At 41.2% G+C, this 21,914-nt stretch overlaps 1 protein-coding gene across 1 annotated transcript in view; it reads left to right on the plus strand.

Annotated features, from left to right (window-relative positions):
- LOC115517083 (nesprin-2-like) overlaps positions 1-21,914 on the plus strand; it is a 108,151-nt gene that overhangs the window by 78,611 nt on the left and 7,626 nt on the right. Inside the window, exons 3-9 of the mRNA XM_032593531.1 lie at positions 3,281-3,342; positions 4,763-4,858; positions 4,950-5,027; positions 5,116-5,208; positions 10,203-10,384; positions 14,807-15,003; positions 19,827-19,927. Coding sequence (XP_032449422.1) covers positions 3,281-3,342; positions 4,763-4,858; positions 4,950-5,027; positions 5,116-5,208; positions 10,203-10,384; positions 14,807-15,003; positions 19,827-19,927 — 809 coding nt within the window. The remainder of the gene's footprint in view (positions 1-3,280; positions 3,343-4,762; positions 4,859-4,949; positions 5,028-5,115; positions 5,209-10,202; positions 10,385-14,806; positions 15,004-19,826; positions 19,928-21,914) is intronic.

The following is a 21,914-nucleotide window of genomic DNA, read 5'->3' on the forward strand; positions in this document are numbered from 1 at the left end:
GTAGAGGTGGTGAGAACGGTAATATCCTGAATACATTCTGAAGGGAGACCAAAGAGGATTCTCCGAGGCATTGGATATGAAGTGTGAGAGAAAGAGAGAAGCCGACTTGTGATGGAGGAGGAAAACCAAGAGTGTAGGGTCCAGAAAGGTGAAGGCTGAGAATCGACCGTTGGTTCTACTGGAAGGTGGTTATTGATGACCTGAATTCATGGTGCCCTTGATGAGGGAGCAGTTTTGGAGGAATGGCCGTGGTCTGATTGGTGTGGGTTCGGTTAAGAGAGAATGAGGAGGAGGGGACCTGGAGAACACAGGCGACTCTGTCTGAGGAGTTTTGTCATAAAGGGCGGCAGATAAGTAAAGCAGTAGTTTGTGGGAACTGGGGTCAGAGAGGTTTGGTTTTGTTTTTGTGGTGAATTAACAGCCTGGATCTACACTGATGGGAATGGTCTAAGGGAGAGGGGGAGAAGGGGATGATACAGGAGAGAAAGGAGGCAATGTCCTCGAGCAGGCATAAAGGGATGGGATCTGGGGAACGAGTGAAGGGATCAGCTTTAGGTCTGAAAAGGCCAGGGCATGGCGTGCTAACAGGCTGGAGGCAGGGACATTTTGATAGGTGGATTGGACAGGAAATGGATGTGCTCTGGGAGCAGGGTCTCAGCTGAAGAGTGAGGATGGGAGAGGAGGTGTTGGAAGTTCGAGGAAGAGACGCCCTACTTGGGCGTCACGGTGAGACCAGTCAGCACAGGGACAGATCTTCTTCCAGCCACATTCAGTAGGATGAGTGTTGGTACGAGCGAGCGGAGTGTAGTGATAAAGAGCCAGGAACACACAAGAAGGCACAAGGAGGTGTTTGTAAGAAGTGATCATGGAATTGAAAATCGAAAAGGATGAAAGGTAGGATATCAGTGGGAGCGAGGGACAGTGAAAAGCTGGCAGAATCAATGGCGCTAGAATGAACTGAAAAGATAAGGGCTGTTGTTCGGAAATGAGATGCCTGAAATTGAGACCTCCAGGAGTTGCAGTTATTAGTAATGATGAGGTCTGGGGTATGACCATGACAGCGAGTGGTTGAAGCAGAGCAGAAGACAAGTATATTGCAGAAGAAGAACGGAAGAAATGGAGAGGGCAGGAACTTCCTCAGTTGTATGCTGAAATTACCAACAATGAGAAATTGTGTTGGAGAGAGGACAGCGGGGAAGGAATTAAATGAGGAATGGCGAGGAATGACAGAGGTCAGTAGATGACTGTGGCAGTGGAGATGGTCTGATGACATGAGAGTCAAGACTGGAGCACTTTGGGGACAGAGAGAGTGGAGAATGATCTGGAAGTGAGGAGCAAGGACCCCGTGGTGCAAGGGGTATAAGAGAGAGCAGAGCCAGCACTTGAGGGGGTCAGATTTCGGCAAGAGCAGAGAGAAGACACCTGTCAGAGAGGGTTTGGACACTGGCGACTTTGCTGACGGTGTTCTACAGGTTCATCACCAGTGGAAGGGCCTCCCGCGTTAAGAAGAGGTGGGTGATGAGAAAAACTGGGGCGTGTGCAGAGTCTTAAGGACATCAGAGTGAGAGAATGGAAGGGAACCTGACAGCCTGGAGAGTGTGTGCAGTGTGTGTGTGTGTGTGTGTGTGTGTGTGTGCGCGCGCTGTTGGATATAGCAGAAAAAGAGGCATACTGGGATGAGAGCTGGTGACCTCGAGGTAGATGGTGGTGTCAGGGCTGTGAACATCGGGCCCAGGGAGGAGTGAGTGCCTGGGCTGACACTTGTCCCTGTCCAGCCGGGCGAGGACATCTGGGGAAATGGAAACTCAGTCCTGGTGTGCAGGGCTAACCCTTGAGTGCGGAGTTGACATGTCCGCAGGAGCTGAGGGGGTAGAAGGCTAGTGGGGAGCTTGGAGTTGGTGTAGGGCCCGCCCCTGCCCCTGTGAGGAGAGGAAGACGTACCCTGAGTGTTTCAGATCTTGCCCTTGACTCCTGTCCTGCTAATAAAAGTGGGCACTTCTCAAGTGAATCCTTAACAGTCTCTGGAGGTGAGTGCTTATTACCTTATTCCCAAAGGAAATTACTGGTGTCACACAGCCGCTTAGTAACAGAGGCAGGACTTGAGCCCAGGTGTCTCTGACTCTAACTGCAGCTCATTTACAGTTAATTCAGTGGCTATATATCCTCCATGATAAATACTCTAAGTGTCGAGACTAAACTGCTCATGACTTTACGAACCTTTTATTTATTTGTTTGTTTGTTTGCTACATTTATTTTTGTTTGGTTTAAGAGAGAGAGAGAGGGAGAGAGAGACCCAAGCAGGCTTCACACTGTCAGTGTAGAGCCTGATGCAGGCTCGAACTCATGGACAGTGAGATCATGTCCTGAGCTGAAACCCAGAGTTAGACGCTTAACCAACTGAGGCACCCAGGCACCCTTATTTATTTATTTATTTATTTATTTATTTATTTATTTATAAAGGATTCTTTTTTTTTTTTTAATGTTTGTTTATTTTTGAGAGAGACAGAGACAGAATGTGAGTGGGTTAGGGGCAGAGAGAGAGGGAGACACAGAGTCCGAAGCAGGCTCCAGGCTCTGAGCTGTCAGCACAGAGCCTGGTGCGGGACTCGAACCCACGAGCTGTGAGATCATGGCCTGAGTCGAAGTCGGACACTCAACTGACTGAGCCACCCAGGCGCCCCTGTTTATTTATTTATTTAAAAAAATGTTTATTTATTTTGAGAGAGAGAGAGAGAGAGAGAGAGAGAGAGAGAGAGAGAGAATCCTAAGCAGTCTCCACTGTCAGCACAGAGCCTGACGCGGGGCTGGATCCCACAACCATGAGATCATGACCGGAGCCGAAATCAAGAGACCGGGCCACCCAGGCACCTCCTTCTTTTTCTTTTTTCTTTTTTTCTTGAATGGGGTTTGTCTTTAAATACGTATGGCTTTGGCTTAGACTGAGAGTGCCTTTGGGTTGGGAAGTCTCTCTCCTCACAATTCCTTGTACAACACTGTCAAGGCCATGTGAGGACTTAATTCTTTTGTCAGTAAAAAGTATTAAAAATCATTGTTTCTTGTCAGCTAACCTGCGGTGATAAAAATATATATATATTATCAGCATGCTATTTCCAAACCACTTCTTGAGCAAACATCCGAAAGTTAGACCAAGTCCTAGAAAGCTGGTAAAACTGTGGAATACACACACATCCCCAGAGGGATAGACCTTTGAGGTTTTGATAAGTTTAAAAGGGTTTCTGAAGCTTCTCATTTTATAACTGCCGTTGTCTCTTTTCAATAGCTGAGCAGGAAGACACTCAGAAGAAAACCTTCACCTGCTGGATAAACTCACAGTTGGCAAAGGTGAGAATAAAAAGAACAAATAAAGCTATAAATATATTTAAATTACTTCTCCTACTCCCTCCTTTTGGGTCCCCCAAATGGTACTGGGGAGGTGTCAAAAAGGTTGAAAGAATGTGCTGAAGTCACCGTGATCTTGTTTAGATGTATTTGTCATTCTTTCCCAACACAAAAAGGAGACACTTTTGCTAAGGATATGGGAGATAAGGGAAAGCAGCAACGTCTCTTTTATCAAATGTAATAATAATAGTAATAATGATTCATACCTATGTATGGAGGGTTATGTGTTAAACAGTGTCCTAAGCTCGGTAAATATAATGAATTTGCATCACATTTACATGACTTTACAGCATCCTCATGAGACTATTATTCCTGTTTAAAGAACAAGGAAACTAAGGAAAAAGAAGTTCTGTGACTTGCCTAATGTTGCACTGTCACACCGCTTATAAGTGATAGTGCTGGGATACAAACCCAGCAGTGTGGACCCAGAGGCCTTTTTTTCCTATTTTTAAAAAATGTTTATTTATTTATTTTGAGGGGGGAGGGGCAGAGAGAGAGGGAGACAGAATCCCAAGCAGGCTGTGTGCTGTTAGCACAGAGCCCGCTGAGGGGCTCGAACTCATGAACTGTGAGATCATGACGTGAGCTGAGATCAAGAGTTGGATGCTTGGGGCGCCTGGGTGGCGCAGTCGGTTAAGCGTCCGACTTCAGCCAGGTCACGATCTCGCGGTCCGTGAGTTCGAGCCCCGCGTCGGGCTCTGGGCTGATGGCTTAGAGCCTGGAGCCTGTTTCCGATTCTGTGTCTCCCTCTCTCTCTGCCCCTCCCCCGTTCATGCTCTGTCTCTCTCTGTCCCAAAAATAAATAAACGTTGAAAAAAAAAAATTAAAAAAAAAAAAAAAAAAAGAGTTGGATGATTAACTGACTGAGCCACCCAGGCGCCCCAAGGCCTTGTTAATCACTGTGCCATCCTGCCTCTCGGTGATGCCAAGTGCCCGGAATAACCTAGATATAAAATGAATAAGCCTCTTCTCACAGGCTCCCCATCCCTGCACGATGCAATTCTGAAAAGGGTAAGTTCATAAACAGATTACTCCATAAATGTAATCTACTCCCCAAATGGGTCACTATTGGCGTTTTTGAATGTCTTTAATGCCGCCTCTATGCGCAGGTTTTCAGCTCTCAGCGAAGGTACCAGAGTGTGGTGCTACTGGAAATTTGCCATGAGATAAATTAAATTCACTACTTTTCTTACCGTGCTTTGACATAGAACTTTGTGTGTTCTCTCTCATTCTGTTACTTAAAAATCACTACCGAATTTGAGCTTTTGTGAAAACACAAAGCGCATTTATTGATGAGAATCCTAAAGGTATTATGTTTTTGGACCAAAGTTTGAATGAATGTTTTTCTTGTGACCTTTTGTAGCACACTCCTCCCTCGGTTGTGTCAGACCTATTTGCGGACATTAAAAAGGGGCATGTCCTCCTGGACCTGCTAGAAGTACTCTCAGGACAACAGTTGGTGAGCTTTTTAAGTGACATTAGAAGCCGTTTATTGATTAAAATTTTTTTTTTCATATTTCTAAGTGATATATTTTGCTTGAATTTCATAGCCTCGAGACAAAGGATCTAATACCTTTCAGTGTAGAATCAATATAGAACACGCCCTGACATTCCTAAAAAACCGATCAGTAAGTATGAATTTCATCGGAAGATTCACAGGAGAAATTGATGCAATGAAATATTTTCTCCTTTGAACCCGTGTTTCTTCTTTTCCAGATCAAGCTAATAAATATTCATGTCACTGATATTATAGATGGAAACCCGTCCATCATTCTTGGCCTAATTTGGACAATTATACTGCACTTTCATGTAAGTAGTGTGGTGGTGTGGAAGTTATTTCTGTTCTGATTACTGCAGAATGAAATAAGTGTTATGCAAGAAGATTCAGTCCTGAGTTTCTTCCAGAAAAAGGACACTCTAACCCTTGACGGGTGGACCTTTGCCACTGATGTTATTTTGCAGTTGCAAATTGAATGCGGAATTATGGTATCTTGAATGATCTGCAGTGTCAGCACCACTGTCACTAGAACCTGCCGTGATCAAATTTTGTGTATTATTGTTTACTTACTTTGGCAGAAGAGAGGAAGCTTCCGGAGTCAATTTGTGAGAACCAACCCACTAAACTTTGTAGAATCTCCTAGTTTCGAGAACCCTTGTTCAATCTAGTAATCCCACAGCATTTCGTCCTGTCCCCAGACTGACTCCTTGATGAATTTCACTCCACAAATAATTTAAACACCTATTACGTTCTAGCTTTTGTGCCAGGACACCAAGAAAACAACAACAAAGACACTGTTGGTCCTGACCTTCTGATACTTACGATTGATAAATATATTCTTCCAGACCTGGGATTCCGAATTCGTGCAGGTTTTCTGCAGTTACCTAAAAAGTTGCATGTTGTATCTCTCCATAATTACTTTGAAAATAATTTAAATAATGTGGGAAACAAATGTTATTTTATGAAAACCAGAAAATAACATAAGTACTTTGTATAAGATTTAAAACATGTAAGATAAGAACTGTGTATGATTTCTGGATACCTACGTTTGAAGTTGTAGTAAAATAAAATGTGTGAGGATGATGAAAACCAAGTTTAGAATTGTGTTTTTTGCCTCTGGGAGAGGAAGGAAATGGAATCACAGAGGGAAAGACAGAAGGCTTAAACTGTATCAGTGTTTTATTTTTTATTTTTCTTTTTTTTTTTTTTTTTTTTAATTTTTTTTTTTTTTCAACGTTTATTTATTTTTGGGACAGAGAGAGACAGAGCATGAACAGGGGAGGGGCAGAGAGAGAGGGAGACACAGAATTGGACGCAGGCTCCAGGCTCCGAGCTATCAGCCCAGAGCCCGATGCGGGGCTCGAACTCACGGACCGCGAGATCGTGACCTGGCTGAAGTCGGACGCTTAACCGACTGCGCCACCCAGGCGCCCCAGTGTTTTATTTTTTAAAAAAAACCATGAACCAAATGTGGTAAAATGTTAAAATTTGACAATTCGTAGGTATTTGTTATATATTTTTTCCTCCATACTTTCCAGGATATTTGAAGTATAATTAAAAATTTTAATACAGGTAATAAAAGGCAAATAGAATCACCTATAATTCTATCACTCTGTGATAACCACTAAACAATTTGCTGTGCAGTCTCCCATGATACATGCAGTAGGAATGAACATATGTATTTGTTTATGTTTGTATGTCCTAAACAGAATGGTCCTCCTATCCAAACTTTTCAACCTGTTCTAATGAACATCTTTCTGAATTTATATGTGTGTTTTAATGGAGGCATGGGGTTCTCTTGTAAAGTGCTTTATCTTATTAATGGACAGGCAGAATGCTCATAGTTTTATGATTATAAGCAATTCCAAAAAGACTACGCTCAGGGTAAAATTTTTGCGTACAATCTTCGTTAGTTCCATGGGCCAAATTCTTAGAAGTAAAATTGTTGGGCCTTAAGTTTTGCTTTTTTTGGCTTCGCTTTACCGATGTAAATAAACTTTTGTTGAAGTATAACATACGTAGAGAAAAAGGTAGAGATCTTACATATAGAGCTGGATGTATTCTTGTAAATTAAATACATCCACGTAACCATCCCCCAAGATATAAATAGAAAACATTGCCTGAATCCCAGAGTTCCCATGTATTTCTCCCAGTCCTACCCCCTTCCCTGAAGAAACCACCACTTTGATCTCTATCGCTGTTTAGCTTAGCATCTTTACCTCCATATGAAGAGATTATAACTGAAGTGACTGACATATGCTGTATACTCTTTTGTGTTAGATTTCTTTCACTTAACATCATCTATGAGTTTCAACTTGTTGAAGCGTGCATTGCATCGGTAGGTCTTTCGTTGTTGTTGTTGTTGAGTATAGTTGATGCACAATTAGTTATTTTAGTTTCAGGTGTAGAACTTTGTGGTTTGACAAGTTTATGCATTTTGCTGTGTTCACCACAAGTGTAACTACCGTCCATCTGTCCTGTTACGTCACGGTTATAATATCATTGCCTGGATTTCTTTCTTTTTGCTTGTCGTGTGTGACTGTATCACTGCGTGACTATGCCAGAGCTTACTTACTATTCTACTATTGATGGGCATTTCTCTTGTTGCCAGTTTTCAGCTGTTACGAATAAAGCCGCTAGCCCCATTCTTGTATATTTGCCTTTGGTGGTACAAGCCCTCATTTCTCTCTTATATATATCTAGGAGTGGATTTGCTCAGTCATAAGGCGTGTGATCTTCAGCTTTGGTAGGTAGTGCCAGTGAGTTTTTCAAAATGGTTGCCCTGATTTACCCTGTTACAGAGTTTGAAGATCCCTTCTCCAATCCCTGCAAATACTTGACGTTAAAATTTTTTTATTTTAGCTGTGCTATCGCCTGTAACGATTTATAGAAATTTTACAATATATTCTGGGGGCGCCTGGGTGGCTCGGTCGGTTGTGTCTGACTTTGTCCCGGGTCACGATCTCGTAATTCGTGGGTTTGAACCCTGCATCTGGCTCTGTGCTGACAGCTCAGAGCTTGGAGCCTGCTTCAGATTCTCTCTCTCTCTCTCTCTCTCTCTCTCTCTCTCTGCCCTTCACATGCTCTCGCTCTGTCTCTCAAGAATAAATGCTATATATATATATGTGTGTGTGTGTGTGTGTGTGTGTATCTATATCTATATCTATCTATATCTATATCTGGATGCAATACAAGTCCTTTGTTGAGTGTATATGAATTGCAGATATCTTCTCTGATTTTGTGGCTTGCCTCCTCAATCTTTCAATGAATAGACATTCATGATTTTAATGTAGTTCAACTTTATCAGCTTCCTTTTTTGGTGGCTAGTACGTTCTATGTCCTGAAAAGAAATCTTTTCCTTTGCTAACATCTTGGAGATATTCTCTTACACTCTTTTCTTGAATAGTTCTGTCCAATGGGAGTTTCTGCAATGATGGTAATGATCTGTAGCTGCACCGTACAGAACAGTAGCCACTGGTCTCTTGTGGCTATTGAACACTTGAAATGTGGCTAGTATGACTGAGGAACTAAATTTTAAATTTTATTTGTTTAACTTAAATAATAGCCACATGTGGCTAGTGACTATCGTATTGGACAGCACAGTTCTGAAAGCTTAATTGTTTCGCATTTTTACATTTAGAGCTACAATCTTTTGAGAATGAATTTTTTTTTGAGCATGTTAGGTTAAAGCAGTCAAGATAATTTTCTTTGCTGTGGCTGTCCAATTGACCCAACATCATGTATTGAAAAGACCATCATTTTCCTACTGTCCTGTAGTGTCAGTAACTTCAAAAACCAAGTAACCATATATGTGTGGCTCCATTGTCAGATTGTCAGTTCTGTTCCATTGTTTATCCCTGCTGACCAATGCTATAGTATGTCTGTTTCTATAGCTATATAGAAAAGTCTTGATATCTGATAGTGTCCAACTTGTTCTTTGGGATCATCTTGGTTATTCCTTGCTATTTGCATTTTCATATGATTTTTTAAATTGAGATGTAATTGGCATTTGCCATTGTGTAAGTTTAAGGTACACGGCATGTTGATTTGATATTCATATGAGTTTTATAAATAACCTGTTCATTTACATACAATCTGTTGGAATTTTAATGAGGATTGCATTGAATGTATAAGTTGGAAAAAGTTGGCATTGGTAAAATTTGCATTGTTTAATCTATGAATCCAGTATTTTTATTATTGCTCTGTCCAAAATATTTCATGTTCACTATGATTTCTTATTTGAGCTATGGGTTCTCTAACATTCTATCGCTGAATATCCAAATAGTTGGGGATTTTGTTTGTTATACCTTTGTTACTGATTTCTAGCTTAATTTCAGTGTGGTCAGAGAATACCATCTGAATGGTTTCAGTTCTTCAAAACTGCTGAAACTTGTTTTATGGCTCAATTTTCGTAAGTATTTTATATGGATTTGAAAAGAATGTTGATTCTGCCATTTGAGGTACAATGGAGTATGCCAATCAGATCAGGTTTATTAATTGTGTTGGTCACATCTACTGTTACTGGTTGTCTGGAGAATCCATTAATTATTAAGAGAAGTGCACTTCTCTCAATAATACATGTTACTATGTTTGTAGGTTTGTCTTTTAAAGTTTTCCATAGGTGTTATCTTACTGCCTCCAAAAAATCGGAACGAATTTTTGTGTTTACCAGCAACATGGAAAAATCCAGTTTCTCACATTCTCACTAGATGATAACATCACTAGATGTTATCTTTTAAAATTTTTTGCCTGTGTTATAAATGAAGGAACTGTCCCTCCTGCTGTATACATTTTGCTTTCTTAAATGACTAACGAGGTGATTTTTTACATATTTGATGGCAATTTTTTTTTTTCTTTTTTGGGACTCATATATTTGACTATTTTGTTCTGTATGTGTTTTTGTTTCCTACTGGTTTGTAATCAAGGATGCGTTCTAACTGGCCCAGTCTCTTGGAAGGCACTCTAGAGTAGGATCTCAGCTTAGGTCAATTCAGTTGAGAGTGACAGGTGTTGAGCACCCGAGAAGTGCTCTGTAAGCATGTTGGGGGGATGAATAGGGGCTTGCCCTCGGTGGAACGAAATGCCTGAACAAGGGCAGGAGCAACCCAAGTCCACTGAAAGAAAGCCTAAGCGTAGCCCGAGATTCCAAATGCTGTTATTCAAGGATTTGTCCAGTGCTTTTTCCACCATGAGTAGGCTCTCACTGCTACCTGATTCTTTTCAGGTCTTGTTTTGGCTGAAGGTTTAGCCTCAATGCTTTTAACTTATGATTTGTATGTGTCGACTATTATTATGTGTTCCTTAGATCGAAGAGCTTGCCCGGACTCTTTCTTGCAATTACAATCAACCTTCCTTGGACAGTGTGAGTGTGGCTGACTCATCTCCTACCTCAAGTCCTCCAGCTAAGAAATGCTCCAAAGCCCAAGAAAGATGGCAGATGTCTGCAAAGAAGGCTCTTCTCTTGTGGGCTCAGGAGCAATGTGCCCCGTAAGTAGTTTGCTCTGACCACGGGAGACACACAGGGTGACTTTACCCGCTAACACAACCTTACTGACTCCAGGTCTGAAAATAAGGCTGACTGGGTATATAACATTCGTCGGAACACTTCCCTCTCCTAAAAGGAAAATGTTTACTATCCTCCTTTCTTTTGGGGTGAATCTTCCAAATGTAGAGGTTCGTGAACTCAGCCACACTAGGGGCTTTTTAAAAGTCAGGACTACATTTTTCTTGACTGTGTATCCCCAGAAGCTAGCACAATGTAAGTTCCTGGTAGGCGCCCCATAAATGCGTATTGAATGAATAAATGAACAAATGAAGGAAAAAGGAATCAACACATAAAATTATCCCTTGGAACTGTATAGGACTACATTAAAACACCACAGTCCCCATTGTTTAGAAATTTGTAGCTCAGTCAAGGAACAGAAGCCAGAAAATAAGAGTTTTTTTTGTTTTTTTTTTTTAAGTGGGGATGATGATAGCAAGTTAGTGTCCAGAAATTCTGTTTTATAAAGAAAAAGGTTTGCTCTTGGCAGACATTTACTTTTTCATTTTAAACACTTGCTGGGATGGGATTTAGGAAAAATAAGGAGTTAGGATGCAGAACTCCCCGTGAGATGAGCTGTAGAGTTCAAATGGCCTTTCTTCTCCCATCGTAGCATGGTCTGCATAAATAGAGGCATAACTGTGTCGCTAAGACCTCACAAATGGTGGGCTTCTGAGTAACTTCTTCCCAGTAGTAGGCTAGAATGTTAACTTCTGCCTCTGGCCTTTCTTTTTTTTTTTTTTTTTTCAACGTTTATTTATTTTTGGGACAGAGAGAGACAGAGCATGAACGGGCGAGGGGCAGAGAGAGAGGGAGACACAGAATCGGAAACAGGCTCCAGGCTCTGAGCCATAAGCCCAGAGCCCGACGCGGGGCTCGAACTCACGGACCGCGAGATCGTGACCTGGCTGAAGTTGGACGCTTAACCGACTGCGCCACCCAGGCGCCCCAACCTTTCTTTAGTTGTCATGCATCCTCTGTATTTCATGAAGGACAAAAAGACATACAGATCTTACAAGGTTTTACATACAGCAAGTGGACTTTTTCTTGAATCTTCTAGAGATGGTTTTACTTCCGTTTTCTATATTTTTTAATCCAAAAGAATCCAAAATAAATAATAATAATAATTCTATATTTTTTAATCGAAAATAATAATGTGTGAAGAGCATTATCAAATCATATTCAGACTTGTTTCATTTATCTGTAAATAAATTTCAAGCCACTTGGAAGTCCAAATGTTTTGCCACAGTTTACCTTTTCTCCATGTCTTTCCCTACTTTCCAACTATGAGCTGTGCTAAACTTGTCAAGATGTAGTGAATCCTTCTGAAGTAACTCATCAGGAGTTTATTCTAGTTTGGGCCCTCATTGGTGGCATTTTTAGGGGGCTTACTTTGATATTCTATGTGTCCCTGGAACTCATCCGAGATCCAGACTATGGGGAGACTATGTTGTAAGAAATGTGTCATGTTCTCTCGTTTCTGAAGGAGATGAAGCGGGGACCCGGTTTGCAACTTCTAAATGAGCTGAGGTCCTGCCAGTCACTCTGGAGCCCTAACCCGCCCTCTCTAACACCTGGCAGCAGCTTGTTCTCTGTGGGATTGGCATCCACTCGTCAGTGCAGAGCCCATCTCACAGCCTGGGGCTTTATTGAGGGCAGCGCCTGCCAGTCAGCACTTAGCCAGTTCTGATCCCCGCTCTGCCCTGCCCTCGGCCCCAGCCGTCCCTTTAGCCAGTTGTGCTTAGTGTTCTGAAGCCCGGAGCCTGCGCTCGAGTCGTGGCTCCCAGCAGTTTCTAACTGGTGACTTCAGCTACTGAATCTCTTTGCGTTGGAGTTTCCTCAATCATAAAACTGTGGACAATACTAACACTTCATAGCGTTATTAGGTATATTATAAAAATTATTTTTTAAGTATTTAGAACAGTTTCTGAACAAAGTGTGGACCACATAAAGATTTGTTAAGCAAGACAAAAATCGCCGAATACCATGTAGTTTTATCACAGTCATCGTTTAGGCGTTTTTTCCTAAGAGGTTCAGGAAAGCCCAAGTCGTCTGAAGTTGACTATTTCTTGAGTGGTTTTTCTCATTTGATTGATACCTTAAATGGGTCCATTGAATTTCCTCATATTTTTTATGACATATTAAAGGAAAATACAGTTGTCATGGATTATTTCCCACATAGGCAACTGTGCTCTTAAAACATCCTCACTGGGGGCGCCTGGGTGGCTCAGTCGGTTAAGCGTCCAACTTCGGCTCAGGTCACGATCTCGCGTTCCATGAGTTCGACCCCGCATTGGGCTCTGTGCTGCCAGCTCAGAGCCTGGAGCCTGTTTCAGATTCTGTGTCTCCCTCTCTCTGACCCTCCCCTGTTCATGCTCTGTCTCTCCCTGTCTCAAAAATAAATAAAACGTTAAAAAAAAAATTAAAAAAAAAAAACATCTTCACTGATCCCTTGTCAAATGCAGAGTTGTGATTGATGGAATGATTTGAAATATATATATTAAGCACATTTATATGCCAGATACCATTTGGGGATGAGTCTACTGTAGGAGACAAGGAGGACAAGGCCCTTGCTTTTCAGGGGCTTGGCCCACAGCAGATGGATCAATGTCATAACTACAGTTGGCAGTAAAGTCAGGAAGGACTTACGATGAGTGAGAACGTCAAAGGTGGGAGGGTGGCTTTTATCTGAGGTGACCATGGAGCACCTTTCTGAGAAAGAGACCTTTCTGGTCTGGAAAGAGAAGGCTTTAGGTGTATGAAGATCTGGGAGAAAGAGCATCCGCGCAGAGGGATTAAAAGGAGCGTGGAGGTGCCTGGGTGGCGCAGTCAGTTGAGCATCCCACTCTTGTTTTTGGCTCAGGTCATGACCCCAAGGTTGTGGGATCGAGTCTCGTGAGTCCCGTGTTGGGCTCTGTGCTGGGCATTGAGCCTGCTTTATACTCTCTCTCACTCTCTCTCTCTCTCTCTTTCTGTCTTTCTCTCTTCCTCTCTCCCTCTGTCCCTCACCCCCACTTGCACTCTCTCTGTAAAATAAAACTTAAAAAAGAGCACGGTGTTGAGAAAGGAACAAAGCCAGAGTGGCTACAACATTGTAAGAGAGGGAGATACAAGGGTGGAAGTTGTAGGCAGGGGACAAACTATGTTAGGCCTCGTGGGCCAGACTGAGAGATGTTATTCCGATAAGCTATGGCAGGGTTTTGTTTGTGAGAGAGAGAGACATAGAGAGAGAGAGAGAGCGAGCATAGGTAGGAGAGGAGCAGAGAGGGAGGGGGAGAGAGAGAGAGAATTTTAAGCATGCCCAACTCAGGGCTGAATGTCATGATGGTGAGATCACAACCCGAGCTGAAATCAAGAGTTGGCTACTTAACCGACTGAGCCACCCAAGGGCCCCGACAGGGTTTTTGTTTTTGAAAAAAAATTTTTTTATTGTAGTAAAACATATAGAACATAAAATTTACCATTTTAACATTTTTAAATGTCTAGTTCGGTGGCATTAAGTACATTCATACTGTGATGTAACCATCACCACTATCCATCTCCAGAACTTTTCTCATCTTATGAAACTAAAACTCTCTCCCAGCCTTCCCTCCTGTAGCCAGTGGTCTACTTTTCTTTATCCATGAATTTCATTACTCAAGGTGCCTTACATGAGTGGAATCATATAGGATTTGCTCTTTGGTGACCGGTTTCTTATACTCTGCATAATACCGTCAAGGTTCTTCCATGTTGTAAGATGGGTCAGAACGTCTTTCTTTTTTAGGGCTGAATAATATTCCACTATATCAATACATCACAGTCTGTTCATCCATTCATCTGCGATGACTAGTTTTAAGCAGAGGAGTTATAAGCTACTGACCATTAAAGTGGCGCAATGTATCATATAATTTGTTCTAACGAGAAAGAAATTGTTTCCGCTAGTGAAAGGAACTTAATTACACGTAGAAATCTAAAGCCAGTGCTGAACCAACAGATTCCTGAATGAAGAGCATTAAACTTGCGTGGCTGTTGTCACTTGGAGGGCTTTTGGAGACACAGATTTCAGATCTACCTGCAGAGTTTAATGCAGTAGGTTTGGGGTTGCGTCCGACTGAGAATTTGTATTTCTAGCACTTGCAGCCCAGGTGACGCTGATGCTGCTGGTCCAAGGGCCACACTTTGAGCACCAATGTTCTGCGGTACCATGAGCCTCATCAAAGCTGGCATTTCACTTTAATATGCCCACAAGATTAAAATAAAATGTTTTCCTAGAATATGTGACGTATTTGATTCACTGAAATCTGTTTTCATTACTATTGAATATGGTGGATGTGCTTTGACGTATTCTTTTAAATAGTATTTATCATGTTTTTGTCCTTTTGTGATAGGTGTGAGTCTGTCAGTGTGACAGATTTTAAGTCAAGCTGGAGAAATGGGATGGCTTTTTTGGCTGTCATTCATGCCTTGCGACCAGACCTAATTGACATGAAGACAGTGAAGCATAGATCCAACAAAGACAATCTGAAAGAGGCCTTTGGAATTGCCGAACGGGAATTTAAAATCCCCAAGTTGCTAGAACCAGAAGGTAAAGAAGCTTCTATCTTTTTAAAACGCTGTCCAGTGTGAAGTTGGCTGGGAAATGTAAACAGGACCTCTACATAAATAAACATAATGGTATTATTGCCCCAGAGGGTTTAATAACTTAAACTCTTTATTAAATTTCATGACACTGAGAATTCCTACCAATTCATTAACTTCAGTAATTGCCAGGATGACAAGACAGCTGAAAGCAAGCAGTGCTGTTATTGGAAATAATTTGAGTCTTTGTCTTAGTTTTCTTTCATTGTGTTCTACATTGTGTTCCCTTGATTCTGTTATTCTGTTCTAAAAGCTCCCTGGTAAGACCGTTCTTTGGGTTAACGTATTTCCTCTCTCCACTCTTTCCCCCTAGGTAAAGCTGAACTTCTTTGAGGACAGAAACTCTTGTTTGTTTGTTTGTTTGTTTGTTTCGCCCTCTGTGGCTGGCTAGGCTTTGCCGTGATTATGCTCAACACATTGTGTGGTATGGTTAACGACCGCAGCAAAATCCTAAATTTTGTTCAAAGAGATGATTATGTTAACTTCACAAAGTTAAGATTAAGATGATTTAATTCTTTGGAAAAGCACTTTGCTGTGGGTTGTATTGTTTCTTAATGTACCAACGCTTATTAAAAATCCCAGTAAGCTCATAAAAGGGGTGTGTAGGATTCGCGAAGATTACAATGCACCGACAAACTAAGAAGTACACATTCTAGTCTCAGCTGTACAACCAGGGGTGTGTAGGTAATGTGTGACTGGGTCTCCAGAGCAATGCATGTGTGTGCCTGAGCGTGTGTGGATACGTACACACATCTATCACAAATATTACTAATATAAGGCACACGTAGCACACAGTTTACAAATGATAAGAAAATGTGTGATACACTTCATTATGAATTCCACATAGCCCCAGATGTCTTTGTTGATTTTCACCAAATGCTTGTATCCACCTGCAGCCAACTTATGGTTGCGGTTGCTGGACACGTGGAGTCCTGACATGAATGTTAGCAAATAATTGTCTTTACGTTCATGAGTAAGTACGACAATAAAGATGTTTGTTGGAACTTGACTTGTTCTTCAACATGTGAATGACTTTTTTTGCTGAACCTAATATTGGAAGAATATTTCCTCAATTTTTTGTGGAACTTCACAGCTCTAGATAGGACATGCTTTTTTTTTTTTTTTTGTCTTTCAGAGTTTACTTATTGTGAGAGAGGGAGAGAGAGCACGCACGCGGGGTAGAGGCAGAGAGAAAGGGAGAGAGGGAGAGAATCCGAAGCAAGTTCCACACTGGCAATGCAGAGCCCTACTTGGGGCTCTGTCTCACGAATGGTGGGATCATGACCTGAGCCCAGATCAAGAGTCTGATGCTTATCCGACTGAGCCACCCAGGTGCCCCTAGACAGGACGTACTTTTAAGTTTAATGTGCGTTATTAACATTTTCTCCATCCCTTTCTTTGTAATCAGTATACAAGAAATCAAGCCCTCATTTGCTGATTTTTGTGGTTGTGTGTGGTTTGAACATTGCCACCACGGCCGATTCCGGTGTGAAGTCACTGAACACGGAGTAGGGAAAAGATGTGCAACCCTAACGCACCATTATGTAGCTTGCTTGCTTCCTTCCTTCCTTCCTTCCTTCCTTCCTTCCTTCCTTTCTTTCATGTAGTTTTCTATCTTACAGGTGCAACAGAGGTAAGTAACCTCAAGAGCACCCGTAGTAGTAAAATGTGGTAAAATAGTTGGGAAGTGGTGAGTTTTGAGTGTTTATTACATTTGTTTTAATATGTTTTATTTGATTGTTCATGTATATAATTTAATTTTTTTTAATTAAAAAAAAATTACCTGGCTGAGGTAGTGTTTGCTAGGTTGCTTCCCTGTGAAGCGATTTTTTTTTTTGTTTCCCCCTTCCTGTGTTGTACTCTTTGGGAAGTCGGTATGTGTAGCCGACACTTAGGAGGGGGAGGGGCAGAGAGAACGAGAGAGAGGGAGACACAGAATCGGAAGCAGGCTCCAGGCTCTGAGCCGTCAGCACAGAACCTGATGCGGGGCTCGAACCTACCAGCCGTAAGATCACGACCTGAGCCGAAGGTGGACACTTAACCGACTGAGCCCCCCAGGCGCCCCTCCAACCATTTATTTATATCAATATGGGCTTATGGACATTTCATTTTCTACTTTGGGTTATAACCTAATACTGTTTTGTGTATTTAACTGCTCAAATTAAAAAACATTTTTTTAACTCAAAGATTCAGCCATTAGGAGCTCTTTTAGCTAGCTCCTTTGCCCCTTTGACATACTGCCCTCCATGTGGCATTTCCTTGTTTGCTTTTTTTTTTTTTTTTTTTTAATTTTTTTTTTTTCAACGTTTATTTATTTTTGGGACAGAGAGAGACAGAGCATGAACGGGGGAGGGGCAGAGAGAGGGAGACACAGAATCAGAAACAGGCTCCAGGCTCCGAGCCATCAGCCCAGAGCCCGACGTGGGGCTCGAACTCACGGACCGCGAGATCGTGACCTGGCTGAAGTCGGACGCTTAACCGACTGCGCCACCCAGGCGCCCCTCCTTGTTTGCTTTTGAGCACATCCTTATTTCCTGGTGCTGCAAGATGCTCCAGGCTCATCTTGGATGTTTCCTACCCCAGCGGGATCAACCGTCTCCCCAGGGAGTACCGGTTTCTTTTACTGGAGAATGGGATTAGAAGCTAAGATCTGGGCACTAGCTATGCGGGGTCTTAGCCTTCTTGGACCTCAGTTGAATTAGGTGGTATTTCTAAGTTAAGAGTTAGCCTAATGGTTTCATGTTTTTGTATGTTAGGTTTGTCATTGCTCTGGTTTATGTTGCTTGTGATAATTCTTCTTGTTAACTCTCCCTTCCTTATTTGTTCTCGCCTCCCTTTTCTTTCTTTCTTCCTTTTCTCCCATTCTTTGTCTTTTCTCTTTCCTTTTTGGCTTTTCATTATCTTTTTTCTTTTCTTTGTGTTTCCTCATGTTTTGTTTTATCCCCTTGTCTGATTACTATTTGTTTTTTTAATACTCCTTTCATGTTGTGATTCTCTAAATATCAGTGTAAAATATTTTTTCTCTTTTAGTATGTAAAAGTAATTCAGCAAATAATGTGACAGTATAAAAAAGCCAAATTTCCACTGTATAAATGGTTGCCCATAATTCACTTTAAATAGCTTAAACAATAGCTCAAAATGTGAAATACGTCATTATTTCTGCAAACTAAATGCTGTTGTCATATTTGAATAAGAGAATTATCTTTTGACAATTTTATTAAAACATTTAATCACTGTGCATAACTTCATATACAATAAAGCTTTTATTTATTTTTAATTTTTTCATGCAATAAAGTTTTTGAAAAGAAACATCTAGTTAAGCCAGTATAATTATTTTATGTATCTCTTGATGTACTTTTACTTTTTTTTACTTACACTTTTTTTCAGTAAAAGAATAACTCTGCTCTTAGGGATCCTTCCTTTATTGAAACTCCACCCCTAACTTTTTATCGATACCTTTTATATGTCTATTGTGTTGAGTCTTTTAATTTGGATATAGATTAGATTCATGTTCTCCGTCAGCCTACTTAGAATAGTCATTGGGTCCAGTAAACACATTTGCTGAAGCATGCATAGTGTGTTATATTTCTTTGTTGTTTGTTTTTTTCCTAACAGTAAGCTCCTTGAGGGGCAGATAATGTCCTCAGGCATCTAGCATTTACTTAAGTGTCTTGCATCCACTTGTTGAATGAATTGAGGGCAAGAATGAGCCTTACATATCTTGCTTGTGACCTGCATTTGTTGACTCTCTATAAATATTTGATGAGTTTATTTTAACTGAATTAATAATCACAAAAGGAGCGCCTGGGTGGCTCAGTCGGTTAAGCGTCCAACTTCAGCTCAAGTCATGATCTCACGTTTTGTGGGTTTGAGCCCTGCATTGGGCTCTGTGCTGACAGCTCAGAGCCTGGAGCCTGCTTTGGATTCTGTGTCTCCCTCTTTCTCTGCCCTCCCCTGCTCTTGCTCTCTCTCTCTCTCTCTCTCTCAAAAATAAACATTAAAAAAATTAAAAATAAACACAAGTGATTTCCTTTTCAATATCTTCATAGTTGTTTTGGCAACATATCAAAAGATAGCCCAAAATTATGTGTTCATTTTGTCTGTAACATATTGTGATCCCTTTGGATTTTGTGATCTATCTAATTTGTTTTATGTCTGGAGAAGGTCTGCGCTTATGGAATTTATAATATTTTTACTTTGTTTAAATTCAGCATTTTCCAATGTTTTTTCACCACGGACTTTGTTAATGCAGTGCAAAGACTGGCCCACAGAAGGCTCTGAGTAATTACATTTGTTCCACAAATGAACAAATAAAATCTTGTGGATGTCTTGAATAAGTCTTCCATAGAACCTATGCTTTTGGAAATGCTCTACTGTGCACTTCCTGAGACTGGTGTGACAGGAGTGGGTTCTAGCTGCTGTACGTTCCTACACTACACTCCTGGAGGAGTTTCCATACCATGTCTCTGAAAAGCTGTATTTTCTCTGTTCCATTCTCCCGCTCTACTTACGCTCTTCTGCCTACAACAGGCGTAGTGGAAATTGAGGCTGTGCATTTACTACTGCCAGGGTTCAACTCAGCTCTGACTCTGGTTCTAAGCTCTTAGCCAATGCACAGCCTTGGAGCAAGGGTGACTGACCACAGAGATTTGCACGGCTGGTTAGCTGCTTTGGTTTATTCCAAGGCCATCTCATGGTATGGCCTGTTCTTGGGTAGTAATTGTAGGAAATCACATCTGTAGCTAATTGATCCTGTGGCACATCTTACAGATGTGGACGTTGTTAATCCTGATGAAAAGTCAATCATGACTTATGTGGCACAATTTCTACGGTATTCGAAGGATGCATCTGGGACTGGAGCTGAAGCTCAGGTATGTCCTCATAAGTATGTCTCAAGCTCATTTTTGTTGTATGCTACCAATGGCTTCATTCTAAAAATTGAGGTATAATTTGCATCTAGAGCTGAAATGTGCAGTTCTATGAATTTTGACAAATGCATACACCCAGGTAACCCATATAACAATCATGATGTAACACGTTTCTCTTACCCAGAATGTTCCAGTGTTCCTCTTTCCTGTCTGTACTCCGCACCCAGGCAACCAGTGTTCCAGTTTCTTTCACTGTAGATTTATTTCGCCTGTTTTTTTTCTTTTTTCATTTTTAAGCTAAAAGTGGTAATTTATTAAACTTTGCTGACTTATCGAAAATAACTTTTACATAGACGCCGTATAGGACAAATTACGTTTAGCACTGGAACTTGAAAAGTTCTAGAGCTACCTCATTTTTGTCTATTTTGATTTTCACAGCTTTTTAAAGATTTAATCCACATATCATAAAATAAACCATTTAAAGTTTACAATTCAGGGTTGCCTGGGTGGCTCAGGCAGGTAAGCATCTGACTTCCGCCCAGGTCATGATCTCACAGCTCATGAGTTCGAGCCCCGCGTCGAGCCTGGAGCCTGCTTCAGATTCTGTGTCTCCTTCTCTCTGCCTCTCCCCTTCTCGTGCTCTGTCTGTCTGTATCTCTCTCTCTCTCTCTCAAAAATAAGTAAACATTACAAAAAATTAAAGTTTATAATTCAGTGGTTTTTGGCATATTTACTTACTTGTGCAACTATCACCACAATCTAATTTTAGCTACATATACCTGGGATCATATTATTTATTTGTTTGTTTGTTTATGTTTATTTATTTATTTTGAGAGAGAGCAAGAGATTGTGGGAGGGGCAGAGAGAGAGGGGGAGAGAGATATTCCCAAACATGCTCCGTGCCGTTAGCACAGAACCCAACATGGGACTCGAACTCATGAACTGTGAGATCAAGGCCTGAGCCAAGATCCAGAGTCAGATGCTTAACTGACTGAGCCACCCAGGCACCCCTGGGATCATATAATTTATAAAAATGGAAGCAGTGTGTTCTACTCTTGATCTTTGTTTGTTGAGGTACTCTTGAATCACTATCAGTTTGCCATTTGATTACTCAATTTTTTCCTTTGACTTTCAGTCAGGTACACGAAATATCGTGGGTGGAAATTTCATAAAAATCACTGAGCGGAAATGAAAATAAACAATTATTCTCTGCTGCTGTGAAGATAAACGAGTGCTGTGAATTTAGTAAACTTTTTGAATATTATTATTTTTAATTTTTTAAATGTTTATTTATTTTTGAGAGACAGAGAGAGACAGAAACAGAGTGTGAGCAGGTGAGGGGCAGAGAGAGAAGGAGACGCAGAATCAGAACTAGGTTCCCGGCTCTGAGCTGTCAGCGTAGAGCCCGATGCAGGGCTCTAACTCACGAACCGTGAGATCACGACCCGAGCGAAGTCAGATGCTTAACCGACTGAGCCACCCAGGTGCCCCCGAATATTCTTTTAATATTTATTTAGACTGCTTCCTCAGACATGTTTACAGGCAGTCATATTATCACATTGTATGTGACAAACTTGGGCCTAGGTTTTCCCAACCGTTATGTTTGAGGCGCTGTGCTAGATTGTTGCTGACTCTGGAACAGAGACTCAAGCTGAGACTGAGGCCTACAGTTCAGTTCACTTATTCCTGACCTGCTGAGGAGCTACTCTTTTCTAAGTAATTTTCTTATTAAAAATTAAAATGAAAAATTAAACTGTCCATGAAATCAGACGCAAAAATACATAGAAAACACTCCTACTTAATAGAGAAAAAGTAAATGAAGTTTAAAGGGAATGAAAATAAGATGTAATGTCTTTTGCTTTATCCTCTGGCAGTGAAATTAACTTTCGAATGTAAGCAGGCAAGAATCTAGGAGAAAAGAATTGTTACTCACATCCGTATGATAGCAGAACCAAAACCTTTAGTAGTTATTTTTAGGGTCTTTAAAATG

Source organism: Lynx canadensis, chromosome B3, assembly GCF_007474595.2.
Source record: "Lynx canadensis isolate LIC74 chromosome B3, mLynCan4.pri.v2, whole genome shotgun sequence".
Classification (NCBI taxonomy): Eukaryota; Metazoa; Chordata; class Mammalia; order Carnivora; family Felidae; genus Lynx; species Lynx canadensis.